Genomic DNA, 26719 nt, shown 5'->3' with positions numbered 1-26719 from the left:
CCACCCATTTTCACACCTCGCCCACACACTCACACACCCCCACAGACATTTTCACACCTCATGCCTGTGCGCACACGCACACAGTGAAACACGAAAAGCAACGTAACTTTCTAAGACTCATTTTGGAGAATTATGAAGGTAGGTATTCTTTATTAACAGGTTTGGTTACGTGAGGGATAATTCCACTGAACACGTACACCTAAGTAAGACACATACTTATTTATGGTACGGCGATACACATATTAATGTGATTTCCAAGAAAGGGCAGGATTTACATTAATGGTTTCTTAGAACTAACTATAATATTGTCCTTCCTACTTTTGCATGCACAGTACCCTCTGGTGGTCACGCTTTGGGGTCTGTCTAGGGATGAAGGTTTGTTATCTTCTTCACCTTGTACTTTCTCCTTTCCGTTTTTGTGCACGTTCTGTCATTGTTTACCACTTCAGCAGTTTTGCTGTTTTACAAACTCAGCTAATTTAATCATTTAAGTTCTGCTTTGGGCACCGTGTTCCTTCTTCAGCCTCGATTTTGGGGCTAAACCTGAGTCTTATCGCACGAGGCCCTTACAATTGAGCAAGTCATCAATCCCTTCGGCTTACTATGTTCCACATTTTGTGTTTTATACTCTTTTTTTTTTTCAACCTTTTCACGCCTCGCACCTCAGCGGCGCCAACATGGCCGCCCGCCTCACGCGCCCCGGCCCGCCCGCCATGCTGCGCGGCGGGGCCGTCGCCATGGCAACGCGCCCCTGACGTCATCGCTGCGCGCGCGGCGCCGTCGGCGCAGGCGCAGGGGGCGCGGCCGTGGCGGTGCGGGCTGGGAGCGGGCCCGGGGGGGGGGGGGCTGCTTTTTGGGGGGGATTTCTGCTTTTTTGGGGATTTCAGCTTTTTTGGGGAGGTCTGATTTGGGGAGATTTCTGCTTTTTTGGGGGGGTCTGTTTTTTTGGGGGGAGCTGGTGGTGTCTGCTTTTTGGGAGGGAGGGTCTGCTTTTTTGGGGGGATTTCTGCTTTTTTGGGGGGGATTTCAGCTTTTTGGGGAGGTCTGATTTGGGGAGATTTCTGCTTTTTTGGGGGGTCTGCTTTTTGGGGGGGGCTGGTGGTGTCTGCTTTTTGGGGGGGATTTCTGCTTTTTGGGGAGGTCTGATTTGGGGAGATTTCTGCTTTTTTGGGGGGTCTGCTTTTTGGGGGGGGCTGGTGGTGTCTGCTTTTTGGGGGGGATTTCTGCTTTTTTGGGGGGGATTTCTGCTTTTTTGGGGGGGATTTCTGCTTTTTTGGGGGGGATTTCTGATTTCTTTGGGGGTTTTGCTCTTTTGTTGGCATATACTTTTTGTGGGTTCTGCTGTTTTTTTTGGGGGGTTGCTTTTTTGGGGGAGGTCTGTTTTTTCCTGGGGGGTTCTTTTTTCACGGCGGGGGGGTGGGGGGGGGGTTGCTCCTTTGGCAGGGATTCTGCTCCTTTTGGGGGGGGTTCTTTTTTGTGGGTTGCTTTTTTGGGGGAGTTCTGCTTTTTTGGGGGGTCTTCTTTGGGGAGGGTCTTTTTTTTTAGGGGGGGTTCTGCTATTTTTTGGGGGGTCTGCTATTTTTTGGGAGGGGTTCTGCTATTTTTTGGGAGGGGCCTGCTTTTGGGGGGGGGGTCTGCTTTTTGGGGGATCTGCAGGAGGGTGTAGGTCAGGGGGAGATGCTGGGAAGTGAGAAGGAAATTAAGGGTCTGTGCTTCGGGCTGCCGCTGTTTTCAGTGCGGGGAGAGAAACCTCAGGGCTCAAACCACGTGAAAAACTTTCCCAAGCTATCCCAGGCAACTTGTATAATTTCATTACGTTTATATATATCATATATATTTATTTTATATTCCGTGTTCTTGTACAATTCTTCCAGTAGTCGTGGTCCTGCGTTGCCTCTGAACCCCACCAGTAAGCGGCAGGAACGTGATTTTGGTAGGAAGCGACGTTCGGTTGAAGTATTCATCCCCAAACCCAAATCGTTCGAGTTCCCATCTAGTGAAGAACTAAATAACGAGTTTTTAAGCGAGCGGCAGGTTGGAATGGCAAGCTTTGGTGGCAGGGCTGGCGGAAAAAGTCCCCGGTGTTATTTCTTTCACGTGATGAGGCGTTTTGGGGCGTAAAGGTAGTAAGTTGTCAAGGGAGCGTTGGGATGTACCGGCTGGCAGGAGGCTGCTTTACAGTCAGAAAATATTTCTGCCTCCCAGCGGGAGTGGGAATTTTCCCTAGAAAAGCTTCTCCCTTGCTCGGAGAAGACGGGAGCTTTGCCCCTTATCTCTGCGGGATGTTACCTTTACAAAATGAGGCTGGGTTCTGTCTGTCTCCTTTCATCGGCACCTCGGTGGAGAAAACGGGTGCTGCCTCGCAGTGACGAGGTGCTGGTGCTGACAGCAGGATTCACTGGAGAAATATAAACAATTTGTACGTGGTAAAAAGAATCTGTGCCCTTTTTTGTATTCACTAAACGACCCAAGGTCTAAAGGTAAAGCCAAATTATATAGTTTGTTTTGGGTTACTCATTTTTCTTTATTTGTATGCTGACTGAGAACCTTACTGTGTAAAAGCTGACAGATTCTGTCGTTCCTCTGTGTTTGCTGTTACAGGTCATGACGGCGGAACAGAGTCCGGCGACTTCCCTCATTGACAGGACCATCAAGATGAGGAAGGAGACGGAGGCCCGGAAGGTGGTCTTGGCCTGGGGACTCCTTAACGTGTCTGTTGCAGGCATGATATACACTGAAATGTGTGTTGATTGGCATATCCGACACAAACGAGCAAAGCATCCTGCTTTGCTCATCCCTAAATGTTTCTTTGGACCCAATTGCTGCTAAAAGGTAACTTACTGGTTTTCTTTTCAGGACTGGAAAACTCATAAGCTCCTATTACAACATAACATACTGGCCCCTCTGGTATATTGGTGAGTTGCTGCAGCGTTTAAATTAATTTTCAGGGTTCTCTTCTTTTTTTTTCTTTTCTTTTTTGTTTTCAGCTGTCACTTTTCTTGACAGAGATGTTATTTTTGAGCCAGCATTTTTCTTCTTTCTCTTCTTTCTCCTCTCCCCCCCCCTTCGCTCTCTCCCCTCTCTCCTTTTCCTTCTCTTTTCTTTGCACCCAAACTTTGTTTTTCCTCCGTGAAACTTTTGGGATCGTATCATTTTTTAGTGACAAGTAAAGAGTGACAACAGTTTTCTTACTTACATCTTGAAGGGCACAAAGAGCTCATTTGGTTCCTTAAGTCTGGCTAATGTGTCTAATGTTAAAGGCTTTGGATAACCCTGCAGATTTTACTGCTGTGTTACCTCGTGGTATACGTGGTGTTTCCCAATAATTAAAATTTGTTTCAGGTGAGTAGACTCTAAGCTAGATGTATCAAATACAACTAGAGGATGAAAAGGAGCAAGAGGGAGAGAAAAATCATGAGACAAGTGGTGATTTGTCAGAAGGTATTTGAGAAAGTGTGAAACTGTTGCAGTAGTTTGTCCTTTTTGGGAAATAACCTTCCATTAAAAATAATATCTTTAGCAATATGGATTAATGTCAGTGTAGAAAGAAAAATTACCTCCGATGTTTCTTGTGTAAGAAGGTGAAGAAATCTTACATCCTTGCCCAAGCTGGCACTTACCTGAAGCACCGATAATGACATATTTTTAATGAGCATATTCCTGTTTCTTCTAAGGCACGTACTTGTATTATTCCCCGTGCTCAAACTACCCAGTATCGTAAAAGCTTCTGTGATTTTTCTAGAGCTTGCGCTTGCCTCTTTGTTCAGCCTGAACGCCTTATTTGATTTCTGGAGGTACTTCAAATACACGGTGGCACCAACGAGCTTGGTGATGAGCCCCGGACAGCAGACCCTGCTGGGGCTGCAGAATGCAGGTGGGTGTGATGAGCGTCTCTGGCTGCCTTTCTCTGGTGCCCGATTCTGTAGTGAAGTGAGTTCTGAACTACCCCGTCTGAGACGAGCAGTAAGCTCAGTTATCTGCAGCTTATTCAAACTCAGAACATCAAGTGGAAATTTGAGTGTTTGTGAGAACTGGAGGGGAAATGCACGGTAAATAAAGGGGCAGGATAGCTGGCTGCTGAAGGACTGCAAAAAACTCAAGTATTGTGAGGCTGGACGAGGAATTAGTAACCTGTACGTGGGACTGGGAGCAAGACAGAGTGCAGGTTTATATTTAATTTTAATATCCCAGTTATATGACATGGGGTAAAGAACCAAATCAGAGGGACAGACAGGTACCGGTGTGAAGTCTGAAAATGACAGCCTAGAGAGCAGTCGCTCAGAAAGGTGAACACTACAGCAAATTTCTCAAGTCCAGCAGAAGCTGACAAGGTAAATACAGCAGGAGCAGAATGCTAGTCCGGTGGTGTGGCCCTACAGAAGGGTACGTGGATGGCAGTAGTGCTGTATCACCACAGCTCACGGATCGTTTGCACGGATATGCGAAAACTTTCCATATACTAAAGATGCGTAAAGTATGCAGGTAGAGGAGCTGATGAAATAGGTTATGCAGGGTGCCTGGTAGCGTTAACTGAAACGTGAAATTGAGACCCGTGACCACAGCACAGTACAAATCCTGTAGTCTCAGCCTTCCTTTTTCTTCTGTCAGTGGCTTGACTGCAGAGTTTTGGGGGGTTCAGATCTTTCTAATGTTCCTTCTAGCACCTTTATAAAATTGCCTTACAATAGTATTATGTGCATGCATTTACAGGGAGGAGGGAGGTTTGTTGCTGTTGCATCCACAACAGTAATTCTGTTTTTTTTCCCTTTTGCAGCGGTACAGACAACTCCACCCCGTGAGCTGGCAGCAAAGAAAGTCCCTTCTTCGACGCCTTCTCCTCCGATCCAGGGGCAGAGCGTGCTGAGTTACAGCCCGTCCCGCTCCCCAAGCGCCAGCCCCAAGTTTGCGACCGGTTGTATCACAGGGTACAGCCCTCAGCTGCAGGCTCTGTCGAACAACAGCGCTTCCTACAGCAGTAACCTCACCTACTTGCCAAGCAGCAGCTACAGCAAGGTAACGAGCGAGGCAGCTCCAAAAGGTGAAGGTTGGATTTGCTCGTCGTGTCCTTGTGTTGTGCCATGGAAGGTGAACAGCAGGTAGCAGAGTTGTGCTGACGTGTGTGTGCTCCGCTTGTAAGGTGGATGTAAAATTGTCCCATCGGGATTTGTCCTCTTTCTCTGGTTTCTCTTTATTTTAGAGTAGCTGGTTTGTTTCAGGACAAAGCAAAAATAAGAAACTAAAATGTAAATACAGAGCAGCTAAAAAGAAAGCGCAACTGAACAAGAGTCTCTTATATTAATGTAGTTTGCGAATCAAAGTGGAATTCTGTCCCATAGACACAACTGTCTGCTTTCCTTTGCCAAAGATGTCCAGCTTCAGCCCATCTCCTAGTGGATCGCCGCACCCCGCGAGTATCGGACCGATGGAAGGCGGAGGGCTGAGGTCTCGGTACCGCTCCTCACCCATTCTGTATAATTCTCCTACTGGCAAAGAAGACTACATGACAGACCTCAAGTCACTGGACACCTTCCTTCGAAGCGAAGAAGAGAAACAGCACCGAGTTCAGCTGGGTAAATAAACAGAACGATATGATATGAAAAGCTTGGCAGTGAGAGGGTGTTGCTTGGATGCAAGAGGTGCTTTTGCAGAGGAAGAAAGTTGTGAAGGACTCCAGCAGAAAGCACTAGAAACTAAACCCAACTCACGTATGGTATCACCTGTGAACCTGGTAAAGGTTGAAAAGTTTAGTCTTCTACTGGATAATTAAGACATGAGGTAGAACGCCGTAATTTCTAGACGTCCCTATGGCTTAGGAGCTTCAGAAAGTTTGCTCCAACCCCTTATGTCCCGTTGTAAAGGATCTAAAATCCTTCGTATGGGTGGGATAAGTGCTGCTGAGCGGAGCATTGGGCTTCATTGAAGTGTGTGCTGATGGGTTATGTCGGAGCGTGGGTTGGCTGGGGGGGACCATGACAAAAAGCTTTATCACCTCGATGAGAGGTATATCCTGGGGAGAAGGCATTGCAGATAAAGAGTGAATTACCTGCGGGCGGTTCTTGTCCTGGACAGGGACAATGCTTATCGTGATAAAGAATGAAATCAGTGTTTAGGCAAACTGGCTTCGGTGTGTGTGTGTGTTCAGGGTAATTTGTGTTTGTGTCTCTAATCAAAGCCTTGCTACGCTGACCTATTTACTGCCTGTGCTGTTGCTTCCAGAGTTACTTGGCCATAATTGTACATGCATGGTTCGTTTCAGGAAGTTCGGATTCCAGCTCTCCTTCCAGCAGCCCAACGTTTTGGAACTACAGCCGTTCCATGGGAGACTACGTGCAGATTCTGAGAAAGTTCCAGTATCAGCTGGCTTGCAGGTCCCAGGCTCCATCAGCACACAAAGATGAAGCTGATCTGAGCTCGAAACAGGCTGCAGAAGAGGTAAATTCAGCAGCGAGGTAGCCAAGGGAAAGAAATAGGTCTAAAATAAACAGCTTCATCCAACAGTTTGGATTTGAGCTGTATCAGAAATGTTGGAGAGAGAGAGAGAAATCCTGTAGCATTTAACCCATCGTCATACAGCTTGTAAGTTCCGTGTCACTCTAAAGGGACATTTCAAATTCCGAGTTGTCGTTGAAAAATGATTTTTCCCTTGGAAAGCAAGGAGTGCTCTGGATAAAATATATGTGTGACGTAAAAATTGACTTAAAGTGGATCTGTATATTTGTGTGTATTGTGTATATCTGAAGGATATAAAACATTCTTCACACTCGCATTTCAAAGAAGTCTGATTTGAAGAAGTAACATTTATGTCTTCAATTAAATTTGATCAATTTTTTTTATTATTTTTTACCTAAACCTAATGCAGCTTCCTAATTTGAATACCTTTCAAATCTATCCTACAGTTTAGACCAATGTTATCTTAGCAGAACTGAGAGCTTAAAAATTATTTTGGACTCCTGCACGGGCATTGTCCCGTGAATAAAGAGCAGGAGTGTAGTATTTAAGCTGCTGTAGAAGTCATGATGCAGCCAGCAGACACATGAATTTGGGAACATGTGATTTGAATTACGTGCTGTAGTTAGTACGAGAGAATATTTTAGCCCCTAGAAACTCCTTTGGTGTTACCGTATAATAATGTCTTTTCGATAGGTTTGGGCGCGGGTGACGATGAATCGACAGCTACTTGATCACATGGATTCCTGGACCGCTAAGTTCAGAAACGTAAGTCCTGTCCCCGAGGACTGCGTGGCTTTTAAAAACAGGCAGAGAGGAGTGGAAAAGTGCCTCCACCTCCCCTGTGCGCCTAGGGCGGCGGGAGGAATTGCGCCCTCTGTTTGGGGACTGGGGTGGGCTTGTGCAAGGAGATAATGACAGCACGGTTGCGAGAAGGGAGTACTGAGATGTGTTTGCAACCTGACCTAGGTGCTTTGTGGCCTGGAAATTATGCGGTTGTAAAGTTTAGCCTCCTTCGAATGACAAGCAGAAAAAAAAAAAAAGCATCTTAGATAGGACAAGATTTGTTTTTCCTTTTGGGAGCTCAGATGGCTGAGTTAATGTTTCTGCAGCGTTTCAAACTTGTTCTCCTCGGCTCAAAGCACGGAAAATTCCAACCCAAAAGTTGATTTTTTCTGACAATCCTGAGCAGTGTAATGAAAATAAAAGCTAAAAATCTTGATCTTATCACTAGGACCTGCTATAGCAGAGATTTAGTTGCACACGATGGCAATGTAATTAGTAAATCCAACTTTGAATCCCCTGTGGTCATTAACATCTTTCAAGTATGTGGGTTTGCTTATTTAAAAGAAAAATAGTAACGAGGTGGGTGAAAAGTAAAGGCTGTGTGAGATCCTTACCAGATTCCTGAGCATCTTTTCAAAAAAGTAGGGCCAGCTTGCTTTGCTTCCCGAATCCTGTCACGTACAAATACCACGTGGGGTGGTCATCAGCTCCTTGTTTTCCTGAAACCGGTTTGAGAGGGAGTTGACCCATCTAAGTATAAATTATCTTTATGGACGAAGGGCTGTGCTCCGTAATGCCCCTTTCCTCATTGTTCAGAAAAGCTTTATCTGGGACTTGCTAGAGATTTGTTTGCCTAACTCCTTTACATTGGTTTTTCTGGCCTTTTAGAAGGTATTAGTCGTTTAAGTTCAGCCTAAGTTGGCATTCTAATTTACTTGCTGTGCTCCTTGGTTGGTTTCAGTGTTCCTGTTCGTAAGCGTTTTTGTGATTGTAACAATGAGTAGGGTGTAAGCTGAGGGTTTGGGTTTTTTTTTTAGGGTATTCTCATTGCTTCCGAGCTTTTGACTTTTCATTTTTCTTTCCTAGTGGATTAATGAAACTATTCTCGTGCCGCTTGTCCAAGAGATCGAGTCTGTGAGCACTCAGCTGAGAAGAATGGGGTGTCCGGAGCTGCAGATCGGAGGTAGGATGCAGCAGGAGCTTTGGGGTTCTCGTTGGTGGCTGATGGAGGCACACTCCATAGCTGGGGCATCAAATGGGTGCCATTTAAATTCAGTTTGCTGGAGGCTACTGTTCCATTTCCATTGTGTGTTGGTGTGGGCTTGTTTCACATCATTAATTTCATTAAGCTGGAAAGAAAGGTTCTTCGAAGGACTTCTGGAAATACTGATGAAGGCATGGTGATTTTTGTCTCGTATAAAATTCATAAACCTCTTTTTTTCCCCCCCCTAAACTTACTCCTCAGGAATTACAGGATCAAATTATCATCCATTATTGTACATTAAACTGTCAGAAAACATTTTAAGGATAGATGTGCTGTAAGCTCTGTTTCCAGTACTACGTGCCTTTCCAAACTCTTCCTTAAAATTAGCTGCTTTCTGAAAGAACTACTTGGGTAAAATTCTGATAAGCTAGAGCTCTTCTTCATTTGACGATACAATTCTGAAGGGACTTCTTCTCTCGTCACTTCAATTTGATATCCCCTTCAGCAAGAAGAGGCTTTGGTCTGCTGCCTTTAAATGAAAACTTTTTGTGGGCTGGCTGTCGTGTCTGCTCAAGAGCTGCCTCTGTTGTGATGCCTGGGGAAAACTGATCGCCTCCACCTGGTTGCTCTCCCTGTGCCCTTCAAGGTGGATGTTGGTTCTTCGTAGCTTTTACCTGCTGTAATGTAAAGCAGATGTCCGCTACTTCGCTGCCCTTGAACGGAGCGTTTAGGGTGCTGCGTCACGTGTTAAGTATTTCTAGGACTTCAAATAGTGGGCCAGAAAGGAGAGCTCTTTGTATCGAGGCCTGTAAGGGTGGCTGCTGATGGGTGCTGCCTGTTCTCGTGTTGCAGAAGCCAGCATCAGCAGCCTGAAGCAGGCAGCGCTCGTCAAAGCTCCGCTCATTCCGACCCTGAACGCTATCGTGCAGTACCTGGATCTCACACCCAACCAGGAATACCTGGTCGAAAGGATCAAAGGTGCGTGGTGTCGCTGTGCTAACGTTAAAAGACTTCAGTTACTGCAGTCAGGCGCTGCTGGTGTGGGACGCTGATGTCTGAACATCTCAGCTGAAGCGCCGCAGGGATGAGAGCTGCTTTTAAGTGGGAGAGACGTCTTCACAGCCTTCTATTTTTATAGCAACATCATGATGCAGGGCTTGGATGTAGCTGTTTTTAATATTTTTAAAAGCTTTGTCTTGTGTTCCTCCTGTGTGCTGGGGTTGTAAAGTGCAGGACTTAATCCCTTCGTTAATTACAAAAAAAAAATTGTCCTGTAAATTTGCTCCCCCTACGTTTATATCTTTACAAGCATTTCATTAGTTGTTTTTTTTCCTATTTTGTATGCTGTAAATATGCTTGAAGTCCCTGAAACATAGAGTACCACTCCCGTATGCTTTACCCCCAGTAACTGAATAAATCTTGTTGCTTTCAGAGCTTTCTCAGGGCGGATGCATGAGTTCTTTCCGATGGAACAGAGGAGGGGATTTCAAAGGCCGTAAGTGGGACACTGACCTGCCCACCGACTCTGCTGTAAGTTTTTGAAGACAACTCTGTACAGCTGCTTAAAGTGGGTTGCCTGTCAGCATCGGTTTTGGAGGTGGTGGCCAGTAAGTCTTTTGAGGAACTCGGTAAAAATCCTGTTTTCATCACCACACAGATAATCCCGTTGTAGTCAGTGAGATTACATGGGGAATAATACAAATGGGATTAGACGTTGTGTTTGTTGCAAAAATGCAATTGAGTATCTTAATCTTAGGCCAGCCTCTTACTTAAACTCATCTGAAAGAATCCGAGATAACTGGGGAGCAGCCTGACAGGTAGGGGTCTTGCTGGGGCAGTTCTCTTGCTATATGTAAAAACAAAAAGCAAACTTTGTGCCTTAACTAAATCTAGTGATTTCTAACGCAAGAGAAAGCTTGCACCTTGTTCTCACTTTATTTACTGTAATGGACAAGGGAAAAATGGAGATTGGGTGGCATGTCTGCTCCTTGATTCCATATTTTTGGAGAAATTTGAAGATACTGCGTATTTTACTTGAGACTTGTAGGGGTGCTTATCCCATTAATCTGAAAGGTCAGGATAACATGACCTACGTGTAAACAATGACTTGAAAAGCCAACTTAAATTAATTAATAAATACTAAAACCACAGAACAATCCAGGAAGTAGAAACAGGCCTTGCAGTGTGAGCCTTCAGTTAAACTCTGTATTTGAAAGTAGAGTTAGTGATTTTTTTTTCCCCCACTGTATATGGATATTCAGTTACTTGGGAGAATATACAATGGGAAATCTGAATGTCAGAACTTTACAACTTGCTGACAAAGATGTCATGAAATTCAGCTGCTGGAAGCCAAACTTGGACAAAATCAGCCTTGAAATAGGATTTACTTTTCTCGTTGTGAAGATGATTAAATATGTGAGTGTGACTGGCTGCTGAGCAACTCTTAAGAGCAAGCCGAACAGCTTGGAAGTGTTTAAAGATCCCGAGACAGAGTATCACACCCTCAAATTCAGTCTTTTATCAAAACCAGGTAAGATAGGTAGTATTGGGCAGTATAATAAACTTCTAGATAAGGTCATGCTGTAGATAACACAGAAAGTATCAATTACAGAGTAATTTGGTCACATTGCCCACGTAAAATGTTGAGAATTGGGTTAAAACATGCAGAACGTGCAGCGTTCTCGCTGTTGGGTACTCAGATATTCTTCCTAGGACTTTATTCCAAAATCTTGGCGTAGTTAGTAAGGCTCATGGGCATCTCAGGTTTCTCCAATTATGTTTGTTTTGCCTGCTTTGAGCAAAAAGGAGAAATTTGCTAGATAAGGGGTAGTGTTTGCAAAACTGCAGATTAATTGCTTAATTAATCTGCTCTTCTAAGCCAAATCCTTGCAGCTAGAAGAAAACCCATCTCTGAAGCAGATGGCTTGTAGTTTGTGGCCCAGATATGCCACATAATGAGATCCGTGACTTTGCCAAATTCTGCGAGACGCCAGGATAAAATTCCTTGCGTGTGAGCTGAGCTCCTGACATCCAGCATCAGTTCGTCACGTTGTGCCTGACGCTGTTTCCTTTACTAGAAAAAAAATAAGCTTGTCTTCACCCCAGCGGCAGGCTTGGGCCACTGAAATGGTGCTTAAATGGTCCTAAACAGCGGGGTTAAGTCAGTGTTGCAACCAGGGACTATCAAGTGCCTGAGATAAAGGAAAGAAAGGCGAGGTATCGAGGTATCGTAGCACTTTGTCTCTTTCAGGACACTAAGTGCGATCTGTTTGTGTTTACCCAGATCATTATGCACGTGTTCTGCACTTACCTTGACTCCAGGCTGCCCCCTCACCCCAAGTATCCCGATGGCAAAACCTTCACTTCCCAGCACTTCATTCAGACGCCAGATAAACCAGGTACTGGCATTTGCGGAGCGCTCGCTAAACTTGCCGCTCGGACCGTGACAGCACCCTTGAAATCCCCTTTTTTCTCTTAAACTTTTCATTCGCAGACACTTCGAATGAAAACGTGTTTTGCATCTACCAAAGCAGCATCAACCCACCCCACTACGAGCTGATCTACCAGCGCCATGTCTACAACCTGCCCAAGGTACGATGGTCGTAGTGTTTTCCTGCTGTCAGAGGAGTGTCAGCAGATCGGCTTTTCTTCCTCTTGTTTTCAGGTGTTTTTAGGAACTAGCCGCACGTTGACTGTTTGCATTCTCAGTGCAGAAAGCAGACGTTAGCTTGGTCCTTGGTCACTACGTTGTACTTGGTCTGGTATTAAATAATACCTGTAATACCTATTTTAAGGTTCATAAGTACCTAGGCAGTAGCTCCTTGTTGTTTTTTTATTTTATTTTATTTTTTATTTTAGAATAAATCATCCAAAAAAAAAACAAAACCATGTAATCTGTGCAGTGCATCATCATCACTGCCTGGTGCTTGTCCGTAGGAATTCTGGGGGAAAGCTTTCAGCTTCAGAATGAAAAGAGTGAGATGGTACAAATTTTGATTTTTATATTGAGCCCTGGCTGTAGCTTGGATCTCTGCTTTCTGAGTGTTTGGGGATAACACTCCAGCCAAAAAGCGCTTTTTTTTCTGAGATTTGCCTGGTGGAAAGAAGTAAAGCATTAAGGCCAAAAGCCCAACGACACACACTGCGGTGCCATTTTGTGATGTCCGTATCGTAGCTGCTTCCTGTCTGAAGTTATTGGTGGGATTCCTCATCAGTGACTCGATTTCTCACCCCTTTTCTCTTTCCGTGGACCCAGGGCAGAAACAACATGTTCCACACCTTGCTCATGTTTCTGTACATCATAAAGACAAAAGAATCCGGGATGCTCGGGTGAGTACCCGGCGCCGCCGTCGTGCTGTGGGCGAGACGCCGGGTGTCCTGTTGGAAGTGCCTCGTCTGAAGGCACCTCGAGCTGAAATCGCTCCAATATTAATGATATTAAAATCAGCTCATTTGAAATAACAGCTTTTAAATAAAATTAGGTACGTTTTATTTGTGGGAGAAGGTGGCGGGGGGAAGGTTTTGTGCTTTTCTCGGTCTTGTGCTGCTGGAAAATGTAGTTGAGCCCGTGCCAGGGAGCCGTGGCCTCGCCCAGCAGCCAGACTGCTGCTTTCTGGCCTGAGGTGCTCCGCTGTTGAAACCGGGGACAAATACTGCCGTCGTGCCATAACCTCTTGTTTTTGGCAAAATAAGTCGTGTTTGGAATATACACTGAAAGCCACGGGGGGAAATAAAAGCGGCGTCCTGACTTGCCCTCTGTTCAGAGCTCTTTGTTCTGGAAGTGCCCTGCTTGCTGCAGGGCAGGGCACGATCCCTGCCGGTGCGGTGGAAGGCCGAACCGTGGAAGCGGCAGCTTTTTTGTTTCTGTAACGAACGTCTGGTTTGAACAGGCGCTTTTATTTACTCGCATTTGATTGCGATAACTTTGTTTCTGCAGGCGTGTAAATCTTGGCTTGTCGGGAGTCAACGTCCTGTGGATTTTCGGAGAATAACAACAACTCTGGCGGGATTCCAGGCCAGAAGAGCGATGATCTGATCTGGCTTCTCCGGCAAGAGCAGGATTGTTATGTCGCTGACTTGAATACAGACGGCCTCTGAAACGAGATAATTCAGGCTCTGCTTTGTGGGCAGAGGGGAAGCGTTTGTAATTCCTCCGCGGGTTTTGTGAACGTATTCTTTAAAATGTTTTGTTGTTGCAGTGCTCCTACATATGAATCCCAGGCAGGTTTTCTCTTTCCAGCCCTTCGCAGGCCCTTTGCTGTTTGTGTTGCTTGTACCGTTCCCTGCCAGATCCGTTTTTGTTGCTATTTTTAAGGATGATAAGAAAAAACTTTAATTTTTATCCCTGACTGCTGCTCAGATTGGGTGCCGTGACCCTGCCAGTTGTGTCAGGTCTCTGCGTTGTGGCTGTAAAGGAAAGAGAAAACCGTGCCGCTTTCAGTATGTAAGGTGTTTTTTAAAAAATATTTTTATTTTTATAAGCAAAATAAGCGTGCCAGGCACATGTGACTGTCTTATGAGCTATGAAACACTGTGGGCATCTTGAGAACAACCGCGACATTACCCTGCCTTTGCTTTTTAATTTTTTAAATTATTTTTTTTAACCTCTCATCAGCTTTTCTGCTAGTAACTTCTCCTTCTGGGGGCCATACAGCCTGGCACGCAGCTTCAGCATCTCGCTGTGAGACCAGGCAGTGTAAACCCAGCCCCGCTTTGGAATGGACCTTTTGGGGAAAAACACTAGCCTTTGTTTCAAAGAAGGGGTCCTGGAATATTTGCCAAAAAAAAAAACAAAACTTTTTTACATGGGAATGGGGGAGAATCTGTTTGGAGCTCTGGCAAAGCAGGGTTTGAGAAGCGTACATAGTTTGTTATTTTTATAAACAGGGATAAAAATTCATTGCTGTTTGGTTTTTGTGGGCTTAAGGCAAGGATGTCGCCTCGTTTCCCTCTCTGTCTCAGCGACCGACCGACCCCGGTGTTACTGTAAACTGCCAAAAAAAACATTTTGTACGTGGAGGAGGGAGAATTACACGGGCCTGTCACTGGAGCCAAGCGTACCGCGTTTTGTTACGAAAATATATTTTTGTACCCTGTTTTTCGGGTTGCCTTCGTTGTGCCAGCCTACGTCACGCGCTGACCCGGAAGGGGAACTGGAATTGGTGGTGGGCTCAGGGCAGGCGCCGGATTTTTGGCACGAGCCAAACCCAAGAGCTGCCTGCTCCTCGTGCCTCTGCCCCGCGGGGAGATGCAGATTTCTCCCCGGTGACTGACAACAAAAGGGCTCATTTGGTTCCTGGATTAATTGGGTTCACCTTATTGAACAGCTCTTTGGGTTTTTCCTGTGCTTCAGCATCACTAATTTAATTAATTGGGATTTGCACAAACGCTACCGAGGAGGAACAGTCAAGCTCTCAGCGCTCCGTTACTATCACATGCTAAAGCCTCCTTCTGTGCAGATTTTATTTTTTTTTTTTACCAAAAAATGGATGTTTGTCAAGAAAAGCCAGCCCCCTGCTCTGCCAGGGGCTGTCCCCAGCTCAGCAAGGGACACCCCCAGGGGCCTGGCCCCAAGAAACCTCACAACCCGCGTGCTGCCCCTGGGTCCTGCGTGCTCTTGGGGTCCTGTGCACCCCAAAAAAACAAGCACCCTGGTCCCTGTGAACCCCACTGCACCCTGGTTCCTGTGTGCCACGCTCCCCCCGGGCCCCAACGCAGCGTGCGCCCCGATAATCCCTGCACCCTGCTCTCTGCGCACCCCAGTTCCCGTGCACCTGATGCATCGTGCACCCCATTCCCTGTGCATCCTAGGTACCCGTGGATCCCAATTCCTGGGTACCCCAATACACCGTGTGCTCTGGTCCCTATGCACCCTGATGCCCCGCGCACCCCAAGGACACCACACAGCACCCTGTGCACCCCAGTAATTCTTGCACCCCATTCCCATGCATCCCAGATCCCCCTGTATCTGCATCCCCTGTGCACCCCAATATATCACACACCCCGATACACTGCACACCCCAACCCCATGCACCCTGCTTCCTATGCACTCCAATACGCTGCAGCCCCCTGCACCCCGCATCTGCCACGCGCCCCAATAAGCCATGCCCTCCATCCCCATACAACTCCCAGCCCAGTATGCCATGCACCCCAATAAACCACGCACCCCATTCCTGCACCCTGATACACTGCACCCCGACACTGCGTGCCCCAGCCCTGTGCACCCTGCTTCCCGTGCATCCTGATACACCACGCACCCCAATGCACCCTGGTGCCCTGCACACCCTGACAACTGTGGACCCCATTCCCGTGCACCCCCATCCCCTGTGCACCCCAATAAGCTGTGCACCCCATTCCCAAGCACCCTGGTGCCCTGTGTACCCTGATAATCATGGACCCCACTCCCATGCACCCCCATCCCCTGTGCACCCCGATAAACCACGCATCCCATTCCCAAGCACCCTTGTGCCCTGCACACCCTGATAATCATGGACCCCATTCCCATGCATCCTCAGTCCCTGTGCACCCCAATAAACCGTGCACCCCATTCCTGTGCACCCTGGTGCTCTGCACACCCTGATAATCGTGGACCCCATTCCCATGCGTTCCCAACCCCTGTGCACCCCAATAAACCTCACACCCCACTCCCAAGCCCCCTTGTGCTCTGCACACCCTGATAATCGTGGACCCCGTACCCAAGCACCCTGGTGCCCTGTGTACCCTGATAATCATGGACCCCACTCCCATGCACCCTCAACCCCTGTGCACCCCAATAAATCATGCACCCCATTCCTATGCACCCTGGTGCCCTGCATACCTTGATAATCGTGGACCCCGTGCACCCCCATCCCCTGTGCACCCCCAATAAACCACGCACCCCATTCCCATGCACCCCTGTTCCCTGTGCACCCCAATAAACCGTGCACCCCAGGTGCCCCGCACACCCTGACAATCATGGACCCCATTCCCATGCACCCTCAACCCCTGTGCACCCCGATAAGCTGCGCACCCCATTCCCAAGCACCCTTGTGCCCTGTGCACCCCGATACACTGTGGACCCCATTCCTATGCGCCCTCAACCCCTGTGCACCCCAATAAACCACACATACCATTCCCAAGCACCCTCGTGCCCTGTGCACCCCGATATATCATGGACCCCATTCCCGTGCCCCCCCATCCCCTGCGCCCCCCAACAAACCTCGCACCCCATCCCCACGCACCCTGGTGCCCTGCACGCCCCGATAATCGTGGCCCCCGTGCCCCCCCATCCCCTGCGCGCCCCATTCCCGTGCCCCCCCCGCCCCATCGCGCCCCCCGTTCCCCCCCCCCCCCCCAGGTGCTGCGGCCCCGGCCCCTCCCGGGGGCGGCTCCCGGGGGCGCGCCCGGCGCATGCCCGGCGCCGGCCGTTAAATGCCGCCGGGCGGGGGGGGCTCCGCTACTGCCGCCCCCCCCCTCCCCGGTACCGCTGTCCCCCCCCCCCTCCCCCCCCATGGCCACCGAGAGCGAGCCCGGGCGGCGCCGCCGCTGCTGCACGCAGGATGCGCTGGGTGAGCGGTGCTGGGTGTCCCCCCCCCCCCCTTAAAACCCCCCTGGGGGGTCCTCACCCTGGTGTGGGGTCCCCCCCTTACCCCCTGTGGGGTCCTCACCCTGCTGTAGGGTCCCCCCCTCACCCCCCCTGGGGGGTCCTCACCCTGGTGTAGGGTCCCCCCTTACCCCCTTACGAGGTCCTCACCCCATTGCGGGATCCCCCCCCCCCCTTACACCCTCCTCGTGGGTGTCCCATCCTCACCCCACTCCGGGATCCCCCCCCTTAGCCCCTTGTGGGGTCCTTGCCCCGCTGCGGGATCCCCCCCTTGCTCCCTTGTGGGGGGGTCCTGTCCTCACCCTGCTCCGGGATCCCCCCCTTGTGGGGTCCTCCCCCCACTGCAGGATCCCCCCCTTATCGCCTTGTGGGGTCTTCACCCCACTTAGGGATTTCCCCCCCCCCCCTTGCTCCCCTGGGGACATCCCGTCTTCACCCCTCTCCAGGGATCCCCCCTTACCCCCTTGTGGGGTCCTTGCCCCACTGCAGGATCTCCCCCTACCCCTCTGTGGGGGTCCCCACTTACCCCCTTATGAGGTCCTCACCCCACTCTGGGATCCCACCTTACACCCCCTCTTTTGGGGTCCTTGTCTCACCCCGCTGCAGGATCCCCCCTTGCGTCCTTATGAGGTCCTCACCCCATTGTGGGATCCCCCCTTACTCCCTTGTGGGGGTCCTGTCCTCACCCTGCTCCGGGATCCCCCCCTTGTGGGGTCCTTACCCCTCTCCAGGATCCCCGTTTACACCCCCTCGTGGGGCTCCTGTTCTCTTCCCACTGCAGGGTCTCCCCTTACCCCCTTGTGGGGTCCTTGTCCCACTGTGGGATTCCCCTTTACCCCCTCCCGTGGGGGTCCCATCCTCCCCGTGCTCTGGAATCCCCCCTTACGTCCCCCTTTGGGGTCCCATCCTCACCCCACTCCGGGATCCCCCCCCCTTACACCCTCCTTGTGGGTGTCCCATCCTCACCCCACTCTGGGATCCCCCCTTACCTCCCTGGGGGGGTCCTTGCCCCACTGCAGGATCTCCCCTAACCCCACTGTGAGGGTCCCTCCTTACCCCCTTTTGGGGTCTTCACCCCCCTCAGGGATCCCCCCTTGCCCCCCTATGGGGTCCCGTCCTCACCCCACTCTGGGATCCCCCCTTACCTCCCTGTGGGGGTCCCATCCTCGCCCCACTGTGGCTCCCCCCCCCCCATGGGGTTTGGGGACCTCCAGCCCAGCCCCCCGGGCTTCCCACGCTGCAGCCCCCCGTCAGGCTGCAGCCCCGGCGTGACTCCGACCCCGTTCCCTTCCCCCAAGACGTCCCCAAGCCCCCCGAGCCCCGTGCCGACGGTGACGCCCTGCGCCGGGGCTCCCTCTGCGACCACCGCTGCGCTGCCATCAACAACGTGCAGGGGGACCTGGGCGACCTGGGCTACCACCAGCATCGGCCCCGCGGCCACGCAGGTAGGGCTGTGCTGGGTTTTGGGGTGCTGCGGGGGGGGTGGTCCCGCGCCCCCTGACGCCCCCGCCTCGCCCGCAGCCGTGTCCCCGCCGCCCTGCTGCCAGCAGCACTCGGAGGAGGTCTGCGAGAGCTGCGTGGTGAAAACCACCCTGACGGCCGAGAACGTGGTGGAGGCCAACAAGCTCTCCAACAACTACAAGGTGGGCGCCCGCCCTGGGGGTGGGGAGGCACCCTTGGGTGCCCCCGTATGGCTGCGCGGGGCTTTCCTTACCCTTCCCTCCTCCCCAAAAATCCCTCTCTGCAGTTCGGCTTCAAGAAGTGGAAGAGCCACGTGACGGCGCGGCCCTGGGAGGACCGCTCGGAGATCGTCAAGGAGCTCTACTCCGACCTCAACGTCATCCGGGGCTCCGGAGGTGGGTGGCCTCGGGGCGTCCCCTCGGCAGCACGGGTTTGGGATGGAGGAGCTGGTGCAGGTGACGGCGGTCCCATCTGGCTTGTGTCCCCCCCCCGGCCCCTCCTGCAGGGTCCACGGTGACGTTTGGGAACGTCCTCTACCTGCTGCTCTTCGGCTGGTGGCTCTCGCTGCTCTACGTCCTTGTGGCCGCTCTGATGTTTGTCACCGTCGTGGGGGCTCCCTATGGTGAGTCCCGAATCGGGGACCCCCCCCCCACGGGAAGGATTTGGGGAGCCACGGAGGTCTGATGTGGCTGGAATCCCCAACGGGCTGAACCTCTGGGTCCCACGCCGCGGGGTGGCCCCGTGGCTGGGGGGGGGGATGGGGACACGTGTCCCCAGCAGAGCTGACGCTTGTGTCCCCGCAGGGCGGCTCTGCTGGGACCTGGCCGGGTATTTCCTCTGGCCCTTCGGCAAAGTGATCCAGAAAGCAGAGGTAACGGCATGCCCCGCGTTTGGGGCCTGATTGGGGTGGCCCCGGCGCCCCCAAACTGGACCCTGACTTCCCTTCCCCATCTCCCCCAGGCCCCCAAATCCCGCCGGGCGCTGGGTGCCTGCGAGGCTGGCGCGGAGGCGAGTGGCACGGGGGAGAGCTCAGCCCTGCTCGGTGGCCCCGTGCCCCGCCGCTGGCGCCCACGCTGCTGGGCTGACGAAGGATACTGGGTGAGCCCCCGTGTTGGCCCCGATAACACCCTCCCCCCCTCCTGGGCTCGGGGACAGCGGGGGTCCCCGTTGTGGCAGGGATGGCACCCACGGGTGGCCTCCGCTGCCCTGGGGTGGGTGCTTTGGTGGCAGACCCTAAATGCCTGTCCCAGCAGCGTGCCGGCACCGTGGCGTGGCTGTGCTTGGGGTACCCCGTGCTGGCGCTGGCCCACGGGCTGGTGTGCGTCGCCGCCTGGCTCCTCGTCTTCCTCATCCCCGTGGCCAAGCTGAGCGCCCGCACGGCCGCCCGCGTCCTGCTGCTGCCCCCGGAGCGGGTGCACGTCCGGCGCCTGAGGATGGTGGGTGCCGTTTGGGACGGGTTTTGGGGTGGGGAGGGACGCCCAGGAGCGGTGTCACCGACCTGTCCCTCTGCAGACGGAGGTGCCGCTGGACGCGGAGGTGATCCTGTGCTGCTACCGCGCCGTCAACCCCTACTATTACAAATACGCCGTGGACGGCATCAACGTCTTCGCTGTCAGTATCCTTTCCTGTCCCGGGGTGGGGGGGGGGGTGTGACCCCAAATCCCACCCCAGCTGGGCCGTGTCCTTGACCGAGCACCCCAGACCTGCTGCCGCTGGTGCTGGTGACGCTGGTGCTGGGCTACGTGGACAGCCACAACCTCCTGACGAGCTCTCCCGTCAAGTTCACGCTGGCGCTGCTCTCCATCATGCCCCTCTCCTACTACATCGGGATGGCCATCGCCAGGTGAGCGGGGGGACACGGGGACGTCCCCCGTAAGGTGGGGACACCCCACGGCCCCTCTGACGTCCTCCTCCCCCCCGTCTCCAGCATCTCGGCCCAGAGCAACTTTGCGGTGGGCGCGGTGGTGAACGCCACGTTCGGCTCCATCACGGAGCTCACCTTCTACATCACGGCCCTCATCAAGGGCTCGCGCGAGGGCAACCGCTGCTACGCCGAGATCGTCAAGTCGGCGCTGACGGGGACGCTGGTGGGCTGCGTCCTCTTCATCCCGGTGAGGCCCCGCGAGCGCCCGGTCCCTGCCGTGCCTGGCAGCCGGGTGGGCTGAGCGCTGATGGATTTTTTTTTTTGGGGGGGGGTTTCTTCCATCCCGAAGGGTTTGTGCATGGTGATAGGAGGCATCCGGCACCAGGAGCAGCGCTTCAACAGCCGCTCGGCGGGCGTCAGCTCGGCCTTGCTCTTCCTCTCCGTTGGAGGTGAGTTGGGGACAGGGCTGTCCCCAAGCTCGGTGGGGTGCCACCGGCGTGGGCGCCCACCCCGTGTCCCTCTGTCCCCGCAGGCGTCTTTGCCCCGACGCTCTTCTCCAAGGTGTACGGGAAGCTGGTGTGTGGCGAGTGCCACAACGTCACCCAGAACCCGCTGGGCCACTACCTCTGCCACAACTGTCACTTTGACCTGGTGAGCAGGGCCACCAGCGTGGGGGGGGGACACGCTCTGAACCCACCCGGCTCCAGCTTTGGGGCCGGGCGGTGGCAGCGGGGCTGTCCCGAGCCCCGTGTCCTCACCGATGTTCTTCATCTGCAGATGGAGAACAACGGCACCCTCTACTACAGCCACGTCCAGTGAGTAGGGCCGGGGGGGGACAGGTCTGTCCTCGCTGGGGTGGCACCTCCTGGTTGGGCTTTGGCTCCTCTCCTGGAGCTGCCCCGCATCCCTCCTGGGGCTGGTGTCCCTCTGCGCCACCGCAGGGAGGGTCTGATCCTGCACCTGCATCCCCAGCTGGTGCAGGGATGCCCCAGGGTCTCTGAGCCAGACCCCGGCGGCGCTGAGCACCCTCATCCCGCAGGCCCCTGGTGTACACCGTGTCCCTCCTGCTCCCCGCCGCGTACCTCATCGGCCTCTTCTTCACCCTGAAAACTCACTCGCACATCTACGACATCCACATCAGCGACTGTCACAGTGAGTGTCCCCAAACAAACCACGCGATGCCCGGCCTCGCGGATGGCTGTCCAACCGCCCCAGGGTGTCCAACCCAGTCTCTTCTCTTCCCCCAGTGCCCGGCCACCACCACAGCGCCGTGGTCCACTGGTCCCGCTGGCGGGCTCTGGTCATCCTCCTGCTCTCCACCCTCTGCATGTCGGCCTGCGCCGACCTGGCCACGGAGCACATCAGCCCCATCCTCACCAACTCCACCATCTCCCAGGTGAGCGTGGGGAAGGTGACGAGCCTCCTTTGGGTGGCTCTGAGGACTGTAGATGGTTCCTCCAGCCCAGGAACCTGCCGTGAGCCCCAAAATCTGTGGGGGGGGGAAGATGCTGAGATGCTCCATGCGCTGGGGAGATGTGGCTGCCCAGGGCTCAGATATGGTCAGGATCTGAGCATGCACTGACACCTCTTTTTTTTTCCTGCAGTACTTCATCGGTGTCACCGTGCTGGCGATGGTGCCTGAGCTGCCAGAGATAGTCAACGGCATCCAGTTTGCCCTGCAGAACAACCTGAGCTTGAGGTGAGCGCATGGATTTTGGGGTATCCTCTTCCAGTGCAGCCCCCGTGCCCCGTCCCAGCCCCGTAGCACTGCCAGCGATGGGCTGCCCTGCTCCATGGTGCCAGCAGGGCGGATGCCTGCAGGTATGGGCTCTAAAGTGGGTTTAAAACCACGAGGAATGGGGCCAGAACCAGGTTCTGCTCCACAATTTGTTTTCCTGAGGTTGGCTCTGTCCTCACCCCAAGCTGAGCTCCCAGGGGCTGCCAGAGACCTGGTGCTCAACCCCTTTAACCCCTCTGTCCTCCCAGCATCGAGATCGGGAACTGCATCGCCGTCCAGGTCTGCATGCTCCAGATCCCCATCCTGGTGCTCTTCACCATCTTCTACGTGAGTAGCCCCGGGTGTCCTCCCCTGGTGGGGCTGGGGACGCAGCACCCCATGGCAGCTGTCCCCTCCATCCCTCCAGTGACGGGGAAGTGGGTTCAGATGTCTCCTACCTCGGCTGATGCTGTCCCCAGCCCTGGGGACTTGTGGTGGAGGGGGCGCAAAGGGTGACCCGCAAACTGGTGTGGGGCTGTGCTGGTTGGCCATAAACACAAACACCAAAAAAAAACCCTCTCTGCTTCGCAGCCGACCAACTTCACGCTCGTCTTCAGCGACCTCCACGTCTACGCCAGCATGTTCAGCGTGGTGCTCATGAACTACATCTTCATGGATGGCAAATGCGACTACTTCCAAGGTAACCGCTGGCCCACGGGGCTGCTGCGGGCCTTGGTGCACCCGCCTTCCCTGTGACAACGGGGTGGGGGGCTTCTAGAGCCACCTCTGGGGGTCACCACTTGTCGCTGCTCCAAGCCCAGCGTGGCAGTGACTTAACCAGGACTTTAAAAGGCCACACAGATCCCTTACAGCGTGCGCCAGAAGGCCTTAAACCACCCCAGAAGGCCTTAAAAGCAAGCTCCCTCTCTGCTGCAGGCAGTAACGACCCCATCCCGCTCCGTCTCCCTAGGCACGGTGCTGGTGATGGTCTACTTCATCCTCCTGGCCGTGTATTTCTTCGCCCCGTCGCCCAGCGGCTGCTGAGGCCTGGACATGGCTGCCTCCACGTTGGGTCGGCGCCCGCCGGGGCGTTATCCGGCGTCTCAGGGACTTGGCCGGGCTGGTTTGGGGTTTTGGAGGCGTTGTTTGAAGCCGAAGCTCCTGCTGCTGTCTGGTTGTTTTTTTTCTCCCCCCCTGTGGGGTACAAATGGAGCTGCAGTGGTGGGGAAGGTGGTGGCAACGGGATCGCTCCTGAAACTCCCAAACCGAGGAGCCTGAAGGCCCGAACACTTCACAGAAGCATTCCTGGCCGATGTCTACATGGCTGGGAGGGAAATTGTCCTCGGGGAGGGTCTGGAAGGACATTTCTGGGTGGTCTCGAGGATGGACCCCTCCCCGGGACGTGTTGCACTGGGAGAAGGTGCCTGAGAAGAGCCTCTCGCCCTTCGGGCCGGGGTGATCCCGGCTTCCCCGTGGCCTGGGGGATCACACAGGGCTCCTTGATGGTACCAGAAACACACCAAACGGTTTTTTTCAGCTGTTTTGTCATTAAAGCAGTTTTGTACGAATCAGAAACAAGCTCCCCGCTCCTTAATGAGCCGTCGGTCGCCTGTCTGGACCCCTCCGCGCCCACCAACGAGGTTAGTGGTGCTCTTGGGGTGATGGCAGCTTGGTGCCCACCGGGGCTGCCCCCAGGACCCCCGAGGTTGGGGGCATCAAGATCCTGCTCGTCCATCGCCCGTCATGGTGATCACCCGCTGTGTGATGGGTGAAGAGCCACCAGGACCTCCTGATGGCTGCGTGACCACCCTGGGTCCCTGCTCGGAGGCTTTAAAACTGGTCAGGGCCACTCCAGGCTCTGAGCCGCTTCCCCTTGGTGCCGCGTGGGGTGAGAGGCGGCGGCACCGTGACGGGGTCTCCTTCCTCTGAAGGGGAACGCCAGCAGCCGAGGTGAGAGGTACGAAGCAGGTAACTTGGACAGGTTGATAATCAGAGCTTGGAAGGGGGGGAAAACCCCACCGCCCAAATGCTCCTTCCCTCTCGTCCCCTTGTAGCTCCCCAGGGACGTACGTACTCCGCACAAGAAGCGGGAGGGGAGCAGCGCTCGCTGCATGCAACGCGTGCAGGACTCAAAGGTCCTGCAGCAAAAGGAGAAAAGGGGCCAGAAACAGCCTGAAGGGGGGCAGGCAGCGGGCAGCAGCCCAGGGTCCCTCTGCTCTGCTCCTTTGTGGTTGGAGATGCTGCTCTGAGCTCTTCCTTTTCCCGGTATAGCATCAGTGTGGACGATCCTGCTGTCTTTAAAGATATTAATGTGATGTTTGGGAAGGCTCCTGTTGAGTATAGAGTTGGCTGGTGGCAGCAGATGGACTCGAGCATGGGGTAGGGTATGGGACTTCAAAAAGGAGAAGTGGGATGGGAGGGCAGAAGCTGACAGCAGCGGGTAGATTCTCCTGTGTCTCATCTGAGACCAACCTGAATGCGTGCCCCTGGCTGAGCAGTGACTGTGGGGTGCTGTGGGGATGCCCCCAAAGACCTCACATCTCCCTGAGCCGCTCTGCCAGCTGCTGGCAGCAGAGGGAAGCCATGGGGTGACGGCAGCAGGGCTGGCTGGTGAACCCCCTTCTGACACGGCTTTTTCCCTAGGTGCATCCTGTCCCCATCCCGGGAAGCCTCAGGGGTGCTCTCACCTCCTCTTCTTCCACCAGTTCCAGCAGAGGAGCTGAATCCCTTCCTTCTCTCTCGGGTCCTGCTCCGGCAGAGGCAGGATCGCTCTGCTTGTTGCTTGTAAGTATGGTGTTGGGCGAAGGGAATCCCTCTTCAGAGGGAGCAGGGTGTATTTGGGCACAGCCTGGGCTGAAGGTGCAGGGACCCAAAGCAGGAGCTGGGGGGGGGGAGGGGGGTGAAAAAAGCCTGGAGCCGTTTCTCTTTTTAAGCCCTGTCCCAGCACGAAGCCTCTGCACGAAGCTCCTGTGGTGCCCCAGTGGCCTCTGCTGGAGGCTGGAGCAGGAGCTCTTGGAGGGGATGGCCCAGCCCTGAGCACATCAAGGATGGTGCTGTGAGCTGCTGGGCAGGACCCTGGTTAGTCACCCCTGTCGTCACCCTTGATTTGGAGCAAAGATGATGTGATGGTGTTAGTGGTGTCAGGCTGGAGCTAGGCTGAGGCTGGACACATCCTGGACACATTCCCTGTGCTGCCACAGCAGGCACCGGTGGCGTTCTGCTCCCCGCAGCCCCATGTCTGTGATCCCCCTGGAGCACAGAGGACAAGGAGCCAGCTTGCGCTTAAGTCACTTTTAAGGAGTCAGCTGGAGCAGAGAGCCAGGCTGGGAGGATTTTAATAACCCTTTGTGAAGATGGAATCCTTCTTTAAGGTAGGGAAGGGAAAAACCAGGAGCTGTGTAATCAGGCTGGTTCAGTAACTCAGCCCCAGCTCACCTGCAGGCTACAGGACAAAGATTCAGTGCAGGCATCCAGTCCTGGGGGCTGAAAGCCCCCGAGCTCAGGCTAGAAGAGGGAGCTGGAGAAGGTCACCTTGCCCACCATGGTCCCAAAAGCTTACTCCAGAAGAGGACACAGCAAGCCAGGGGCAGGAGAGCAGGGTTGAGTCCTGCCAGCTTGCTGCTCGTTGTTTCCCAAACCCCAGAGCTGGGCAGGGGCTGCGGAGCTGCCGGGAAAGCACTCAGCAGTGGTGCCCACCTTGCAGCTGTTTTGTGCTGGGGCTGGAAAAAAAACAGCAGGACTGGGGCCAAATCTACACGCAAGAACTGGAAGGGTTTAACGCTGGGGCTTGTGAATAAGAAAGCTGGGTGCACCCTGAGCTGGGGGGTCAGGCTCGGGCAGTCGCAGGTCAGGTTAACGAGGTGAAGTCAAGGCCAGGGTTTGTTTCGACACGAATGCCGTCTACTGAAACCCTGCAGAATCTAACGGAAACTAAAACCTTGCAGAACCTAACCTTGGTCTTAGCTGACAGAAGGGGAAGGGATTAGGAAAAGCTGGTTTGGGTTTTGCTACCCCTTTTTAAAAGAAAAAAAGGGGGCACTTAAAAATGAGCTTCGAAGGAGAAGGAGTTTGCACAAACCTGGTGCCAGTGGAGGAGGGCTGCTGGGTGTCACATGGAGCACAGCAAGGGACAGACCGCTGTCCCTTCTCCTGCTGGGGCAGAGAGGAACACTGCTTGTGGCATGAGAGCTGTTCCCTCACTCTTCTTTTTTTAATGCTTTGTTTCCTGGAAGGCCTAACATCCCCTGCCCCCAGAAGAACAAAAAGTGAACAAGGGACTGCCCCAACACAGGGGAGGGAGGAGCCCAAAAAGCTCCCAGGTGGGCGGTGGAGAATCAGATGGTGGAAGCCAGGTGGGGGGTTCAGGGGGAACCTGAACCAGGGAATGGGCAGAGCCTGGCCCTGTCTTGTGCAGCTCCCTGCAGGTCTGAGGGGGAGCCCCCCCCCAGAGCTGCTCCCCCCCCCCCAGCACCCTGAGTAAACTTCGCAGTAGTCCGGTTAAGTGGCAACTTTTAACCAGGCTTCCAAGCAACCCTTTCAATATGAAAAGGCGAAGAACACAGCCGCAGGCGCTTCAAAACGACGCAGACCGCGCCAGGAACGCTGCACGGGCTGAGATTCGCTCATTGCCTCCTCGTGCAATGTCCTGGCCCCCTTCCA

General features: G+C 53.3%; 2 protein-coding genes across 6 annotated transcripts; both read left to right on the top strand.

Moving 5' to 3' along the window:
* The first annotated feature begins 727 nt into the window (after positions 1–727).
* Positions 728–14534, top strand: TMEM209 (transmembrane protein 209). 4 transcript variants are annotated; one of them, XM_083809819.1, is made up of 16 exons: positions 728–812; positions 1875–1933; positions 2602–2741; positions 2857–2915; positions 3743–3874; positions 4775–5013; positions 5366–5570; positions 6257–6432; positions 7144–7215; positions 8320–8416; positions 9290–9415; positions 9870–9967; positions 11721–11835; positions 11931–12028; positions 12693–12766; positions 13374–14534. In XM_083809819.1, exons 3-16 carry the CDS (start codon positions 2605–2607, stop codon positions 13426–13428), a joined length of 1683 nt encoding a protein of 560 aa, XP_083665945.1. In that variant the 5' UTR covers positions 728–812; positions 1875–1933; positions 2602–2604; the 3' UTR covers positions 13429–14534. The 4 variants fall into 4 exon arrangements, with proteins under 4 accessions (XP_083665945.1, XP_083665946.1, XP_083665944.1 ...); XM_083809820.1 differs by having other exon boundaries at positions 762–812; positions 1878–1933; XM_083809818.1 differs by lacking the exon at positions 728–812 and having other exon boundaries at positions 1650–1933.
* Positions 14535–16886: 2352 nt separating this feature from the next.
* LOC310901341 (uncharacterized protein) lies at positions 16887–23638 on the top strand. 2 transcript variants are annotated; one of them, XM_083840686.1, is made up of 20 exons: positions 16887–16983; positions 18317–18463; positions 18540–18661; positions 18766–18874; positions 18985–19101; positions 19283–19350; positions 19440–19577; positions 19733–19915; positions 19992–20094; positions 20181–20322; positions 20407–20590; positions 20693–20792; positions 20876–20994; positions 21121–21158; positions 21383–21495; positions 21591–21739; positions 21948–22042; positions 22330–22408; positions 22652–22760; positions 23031–23638. In XM_083840686.1, exons 1-20 carry the CDS (start codon positions 16926–16928, stop codon positions 23102–23104), a joined length of 2247 nt encoding a protein of 748 aa, XP_083696812.1. In that variant the 5' UTR covers positions 16887–16925; the 3' UTR covers positions 23105–23638. The 2 variants fall into 2 exon arrangements, with proteins under 2 accessions (XP_083696812.1, XP_083696811.1); XM_083840685.1 differs by having other exon boundaries at positions 19730–19915.
* The last annotated feature ends 3081 nt before the right edge of the window (positions 23639–26719 follow it).

Source organism: Anser anser (assembly GCF_964211835.1).
Source record: "Anser anser genome assembly, chromosome: 1".
NCBI lineage: Eukaryota > Metazoa > Chordata > Aves > Anseriformes > Anatidae > Anser > Anser anser.
Note: the sequence above shows the minus strand (reverse complement) of the source record. Positions and strands in the feature narration are given on the sequence as shown.

Excerpts from the sequence above, each read along its gene's own strand:
- TMEM209 (XM_083809819.1), top strand. The coding sequence starts at position 2,605 with ATGACGGCGGAACAGAGTCCGGCGACTTCCCTCATTGACAGGACCATC. Across the intron at positions 3,875-4,774 it reads GCTGGGGCTGCAGAATGCAG|CGGTACAGACAACTCCACCC; the intron begins GTGGGTGTGATG and ends TCCCTTTTGCAG. Across the intron at positions 7,216-8,319 it reads GGACCGCTAAGTTCAGAAAC|TGGATTAATGAAACTATTCT; the intron begins GTAAGTCCTGTC and ends TTTCTTTCCTAG.
- LOC310901341 (XM_083840685.1), top strand. The coding sequence starts at position 16,926 with ATGGCCACCGAGAGCGAGCCCGGGCGGCGCCGCCGCTGCTGCACGCAG. Across the intron at positions 21,496-21,590 it reads CCACATCAGCGACTGTCACA|TGCCCGGCCACCACCACAGC; the intron begins GTGAGTGTCCCC and ends CTCTTCCCCCAG. Across the intron at positions 21,740-21,947 it reads CCAACTCCACCATCTCCCAG|TACTTCATCGGTGTCACCGT; the intron begins GTGAGCGTGGGG and ends TTTTTCCTGCAG.